The sequence below is a fragment of the Oncorhynchus kisutch genome, linkage group LG13 (genome assembly GCF_002021735.2).
Source record: "Oncorhynchus kisutch isolate 150728-3 linkage group LG13, Okis_V2, whole genome shotgun sequence".
Classification (NCBI taxonomy): domain Eukaryota; kingdom Metazoa; phylum Chordata; class Actinopteri; order Salmoniformes; family Salmonidae; genus Oncorhynchus; species Oncorhynchus kisutch.
The window spans coordinates 24,257,913-24,263,912 of record NC_034186.2 but is presented as its reverse complement, the minus strand read 5'-3'; the positions used below and the strand labels follow the sequence as shown (position 1 = coordinate 24,263,912).

The 6,000-nt window shown below is 41.2% G+C and overlaps 1 protein-coding gene across 1 annotated transcript in view; it reads right to left on the bottom strand.

The window, feature by feature from the left end:
* Window positions 1-535: 535 nt before the first annotated feature.
* The window catches only part of LOC109902733 (carboxyl-terminal PDZ ligand of neuronal nitric oxide synthase protein), a 170,227-nt gene continuing 164,762 nt past the window's right edge, over window positions 536-6,000 (bottom strand). The window contains exons 11-12 of the mRNA XM_020499339.2: window positions 5,078-5,423; window positions 536-4,307 (exon numbers count right to left, since the gene is read on the bottom strand). Of these exons, the coding sequence (XP_020354928.1) occupies window positions 3,668-4,307; window positions 5,078-5,423 (986 nt within the window). The 3' untranslated portion in view covers window positions 536-3,667. The remainder of the gene's footprint in view (window positions 4,308-5,077; window positions 5,424-6,000) is intronic.

Sequence of the window (6,000 nt, the reverse complement as noted above, 5' to 3'; positions counted from 1 at the left end):
GGTGATTACAAAGAAAAATCTAATTATATTTAATGGACGTCTCTAAACTTTCCAGGGTCCTAAATTCAGCAGAACAGGCTGTCACAGTGGCACTTTTGAATGTGACACAAGTTGCCATGGTTATGTGTGAGGGTAAGAAATAATACAATAGGACACAGATGTAGGATCTTAATCTGAGCCAGTTTGCTACAGCAGGAAAATATTCTTGCAGCAACAGGAAATGTGAAATATTATGTGGATTATAATTACAGTTGCAATACTTTGGGGGGGTATCATACCAAATTCACATAGAAATGTGAGTTATAGATCTGTCATTCTCATTGAAAGCAATCTAGGAAGTGGTAGATCTGTTCAATATGCGTTATTTCTATGCTTCCCATTCTTAAGTTTAGTTTTTGAAAGTTTTTTACTTTCATTTTGGTAGACCAGCTGAAAATAATCTATTTTTGGTTATTGAAAATGGTACAATAATTCTCTACACTGTACTTGCTTGTTGTTACGTCCGTCGTTCGAATGAGACCAAGATGCAGCGTGGTAGGCGTACATTTTAAATTTATTAAATGAAACAAAAAAACAAGAAAGATAAACGACACGTAAAGTAATGTAGCGCTCACACAGCAACTAACAAAAAAAAGGTCCCACAACAGAAAGTGGGAAAAAGGGCTGCCTAAGTATGATTCCCAATCAGAGACAACAATAGACAGCTGCCTCTGATTGGGAACCATACTCGGCCAAAAACAAAGAAATAGACAACAAAGAATGCCCACCCTAGATCACACCCTGACCTAACCAAATAGAGAAATAAAACATCTCTTTAAGGTCAGGGTGTGACACTTGTTTTGTCACATAAACTGAAATTAGAATTTTGCAACCAGGAAATGGTGAAGCGATTTCTGCATAGTGCATCTTTAATGAACATTATTTGTTCGGGGTTGCTATATTTTTTGTTAGGGCAAATCAAGGCTGACATTTTAAAGTGGAAATTACAAATGTTAGAAGCATTTTTAAACCTCGAAAACATTACAAGTTTGTATTTCCTGTCATGCAGAAAAAATTTTCAGCAATAAGAAAAGTGATCAAATTAAGATCCTACATCTGTATGGCCCAAAATAGACAGGAAAGCTTCTGAAAAGAGAGAAGAGCGCTAAGTTCTCTCCGTTTCGTCCATAAGTTACAGGCACAAGGAGTCATATTTCATTTTTTTAACTTTATATTTTCCAGTAGCAAGAGTAACTATTTCCCCAATGTTAAAAAACAGAGAATCATAAAACAATAAAATCTAAATAAATCAAAAACAACCATTTAAATCACAGATTTGTTGTAACACATGGTGACCCAAATGTATTACAAATAATGAATAGAAAAACTGTTCCAGTGAAAGGTCTTCATCAGAACTGTCCATATCTCTCAAAATACACCACAAAGCTTCTCTCTCTCTCCTACAGTCACACACATCCACATCATTGTTGCTCATTATAGCTTTCCTTCATTCAACAGCGGAGTAGTGAAATTATATTGACCATCTTGTAGAATACAAAACTTAAAACAATAACTACAATTATGAATAAATCAATCATAACAAATCAAATGCACAGTATGTGATATCATTCCATTTCAATCAAATATCTTTGCAACTAGCTAAATAGAAACATTTTCTATGAGATTTATGACTAAATTGTATTTAAAAATAAAGCACTTTCATTCATTTCTTAATAAGATGTGAAACGATTTTCATGTACAGAGACGTTATAAAGGTGTAGTAAAAATATTTCCACAAATGTACAGTATTTTCCTTCACATTTCAAGATCTGATATAACTTAAGTGGTCAGCATAGTATTGATACAGATAAGCTATGTGTTGATGCTGTAAAATGTAGCTTTATAATCAACTGTCCTCTTTAGTGTTCTCATTTAGAAATAACAATATAACGCCAACACCCGTCTAGACTCTACAAACAATGATTGATTCATTTAAAATATATCAATTATTGCTTTAGTTTACATCATGATTAGGTTGCCTTATCAAACAGATGATCTAATAACACATTGACATACATATAGCCTTTCCAACATCCAATCACACAAATCCATGTTTTTAGTCACAGACGTTTTCAGCCAGGTCCCATGACCCACGGTTTGGAAAACACTCGGTTGATACAATAGGCTAAGAACAATCTGGATGTAAATACTCCCAATGGTATCAATCTTCATGTTGTCGCCTGCAGCCCCCCCCCCCCCCCTCTCCAGTCTCAGTGTCTGGCTACTACATTCCAGAAATACTGGGTCCAGACTAATATTCTGTGTGCTGACTGATGGAAGCACAGATCCACATACACCCCACCCAGGATAACTAAGCATTGTCTATTAGAGTAGTAGTTCCCCTGACACACTGATCTACGGTCAGTTTTGTGAAACACTGGTTAAAGTCTCATTAATCTCAATCTGTGCTAGGAGCATAAAAGGGCTGTGATAGTGGATTCTATCTGTTTGTTCATCTCAGGAAGGAGTGGATGAGAGGGGAAGAGAAGGGGTAGATGAGTACAGTGGTGAGGAGCCTGTAAGTGAGAATAGCAGCCCCAGACAAAGCCTCTTTTCTCTGGGAGAGACCTGCCTTACATTCCCCTCATTCTGTCCTACTATGTGTCCTGTGTGTGTGTTTGTGATATATTTTTTACGACTTTTTTTGTTGCAGAATGACCATTACTTCAAATCAAATGACAAAATAAAGATTACACATAAAAAGGAAATAAAACAACAGGACTGTGAGTGGCACTACTAAAACAATGACCGTCGATCAACAAACATAAACCAGACACATACACAGGCGAAACAAACCCAATCGCACGTCTCCCACAATACATGTCTCCACTTGAAGGGTGAGAATGAGGAACACAGCAGTGGGCGTATAAAAACAGAGAAAGAGCTTGTGATGTTGAATCATATTAATCAGTGTTTATGTTGTGTTCACTGGTGTACCAGACACCCCCGTAATCCACGCAAGACCTTGCGAGGTGGCCCCGCAAAACTGTGTTATGCTACTGGTTATGTTCACTTTTGTTTTCATATTTAGCGCTGACGGTTTGACATTTTCTGAGGGGCAACAATTATAAAAGATCATAAAAAATACATTCTGTCTCAGCATGAAAGGGTACTATGACATTTCAAATTATTTATTTGAAATCTAGATATCTAGAATCCTTGGGTATAAATCTTCCTTCAGCATTATCTTCTAAGATTAACACTATAAAACATGACTTAAAACAAGGTTATAAAACAATGTTTGTCAGACCAGGAGGTTTTGGTTCTCTTGAAAAGATTCTAAGCCACTGTGGTCTGTCCCTTCATGATGCTAAAATAGATACTCTTTCCCGGTCTGTCTTGTTCTCTCTACCTCTCTTACACATACCCTTCCTTAATACACTCCTCTACCACTATATCCAACTCCCACTCACATACAAACACACAACATCACAATCTATTTCCCTGTGCCCTAACCCAAGTCTAGGGTCTAGTCAAAAACATCCTCTCTCCCTCTTATTTTCTCGCGCACACAATTTCTGTCTTCTCTCTCTCTGCCAAGTCCTCACCACATCACTGTCTGTGTGTATGTATCCATGTATGTGTGTATGTTTGTATGTATGTGGTGTGTGTGTGTTTATGTGTGTCTCTACTCAAAGGAGAGCAGGTCGGGGTGTTGTTCAAGCTCCTCTGTGTCTGTAACTGCTGATCCTCTCATACAGAGGGAGCCATTCTCCATCAGCCCATCCTCACTCACACTCAGACTGATCCTGTATGGAGCCTTCAGAGGGGTGGAGGCCAGCCTCGTGTCCACTCCCGGTGCCTTCTGCCTGGGCTCAGACGTCTTCGACCTGTGGGGGTCCGGGTGGTCCTTATGGATGAGGTCTGGGACAGAGAGCTGGAGCTGAATCTGGGTCTTCTCTGGCTCTCTCCTCTCTTCCGTCTCATCCCCTTCTACTCCATCCATCTTACTACTTCCATTTCTCTCCATCTCCACCACCTCATCCTCCTCTTTCCTCTCGCTGTCCAGAGGGCCAGTCAGTCCGGTGAATCCGTCTCTCCCTCCATCATTCTCTCCATCCCTCTCTCCCTGGGGTGGGGTATGCTCCTTGCTAATGAGGGGGGTCTTATCAGGGGAGGAGAGGGAGTGATCAGGGGTCTCAGGGGGAGTGGTGACGACAGGGTCAGATGAGATCATCATGTCCTGGGTGGTCTTCAGGGCGCGAGGAAGACGCTTCTTACCGGGGGGAGGGGGGTCCAGACGAGGGAAGGAGTCCAGAGAGGTATGACTGGAGGGATAGAGAAGAGAACTGTGTCAATCTTTGTAAAACTCATGCTGTGAGATTGTGTGTGTTTGTTGACTGTGTGTTTATATTATCAGTGGAATATTTCTCTATCTGTCCCCCATAAATGAGCATATTGCCATGGTGATCATTTCCATAGTAATAAGAAGTCGCTGCAAAGAATACCAGTCATTTATGACTAGTCTGTCTGTACGTGACTTACCACTCACTGTCGCTGACACACACACACACACACACACACACACACACACACACACACACACACACACACACACACACACACACACACACACACACACACACACACACACACACACACACACACACACACACACAATCCATATTTCTCAACACATCAGTGTCCAAACACACATCACGGTTTTACCAATTATATGATGAGGATGTGAGTTCGGCAGCGAGTTCAGTCAAGAGACAGACGGATCAATGATCAGCTACAGTATGTACAGACAGCTCATTCTGCCTCTTTAGACAGAGGGAGACCCAAGGCTGCATGTGTGTGTGTATGTGTATGGTTTAATCTCTGTCTTCAGTCTAACTAACCCTCCTTTTACTCTGATGAATCATTTAAACATCTTAGACTCCATGGTTATGATTTTAATATGGAGTGAAAAGTTGCTTTTTGAAATAACTAGCTACAGTTTGACTCAGAATAAAACCAATATTGGAGTGATTCTCCAGAGCACAGTGTCTAAAAGTGTCTGTGTGTAATGTGTAATGTGTGTATCCCTCCTTACCTATTGGCAGTAGTCCCCAGGGTCATCTCCTCCATATTGCTCCAGACTGCTCCTACGTTCTTGTTGACCTCTGTGACCCCGATGTCTCCTAGAAGACTGGGTTCCTTCCTCCGCAGCAGGTCATTGACCTTTGCCCCCACCACCTTTCCCAGGTTCAGGGCGTTCTTCAGCCTCTGCTGACCTCCAGCGACAGTGGTGGAGGAGGGGGCCTCGGCAGGGCTGCTACCCAGGGCAGGGTTAGCAGTGACCAGGGAGCGACGGGCCGAGGCCTGGGTCAACCTGGAGGCCTGGAGCCCCTGGCCTGGAGCTCTGGAGGCGTTGGAGTTCTCAAACATACTCTGGTCAACTGGAGGGAGAGAGGGAGGGAGAGGGATTGTGTAAGATAAAAGTGAGGCATTTTTAGTTAAATGCAAGGTTTCAGATACATAGAACATTACAGGCACCAATGAAATGGAACAGATATAAATAGAATGTATAGACAACATTAAATCTCATGACCTGGAGCAAAAGAACACTCCTGACATTCCAATATTTACTGCATCTTTTATGCTACATTACAGAATGTTGCAAAATCAAAAACATGTTTAAGTATGGCTTAGTATTAGAATGAGCAAATGGGGTGCCACAAGGCACAGTGTTACAACCACTCCATATGGATGCAACACGTTACACAACCATCAACAAGTCAGGATGCAAGCAAGGGGCATGACACATGCACATATCCACATCCACCAATCACAATGAAGCAGAAAAAGGGACCACAATGCATTACAGGATGGGTAAATGCACAAAGACGCGGGTTGTTGTCAGTCCACAGTACAATAATAGATTTTCTTACCTCGTGGAGAAAATAATTTCTCAGAAGGCATTAGTAAGACACAACAAGTGCTTAGAATGAATAAAAAGTGGATTTGTAAAGCGGG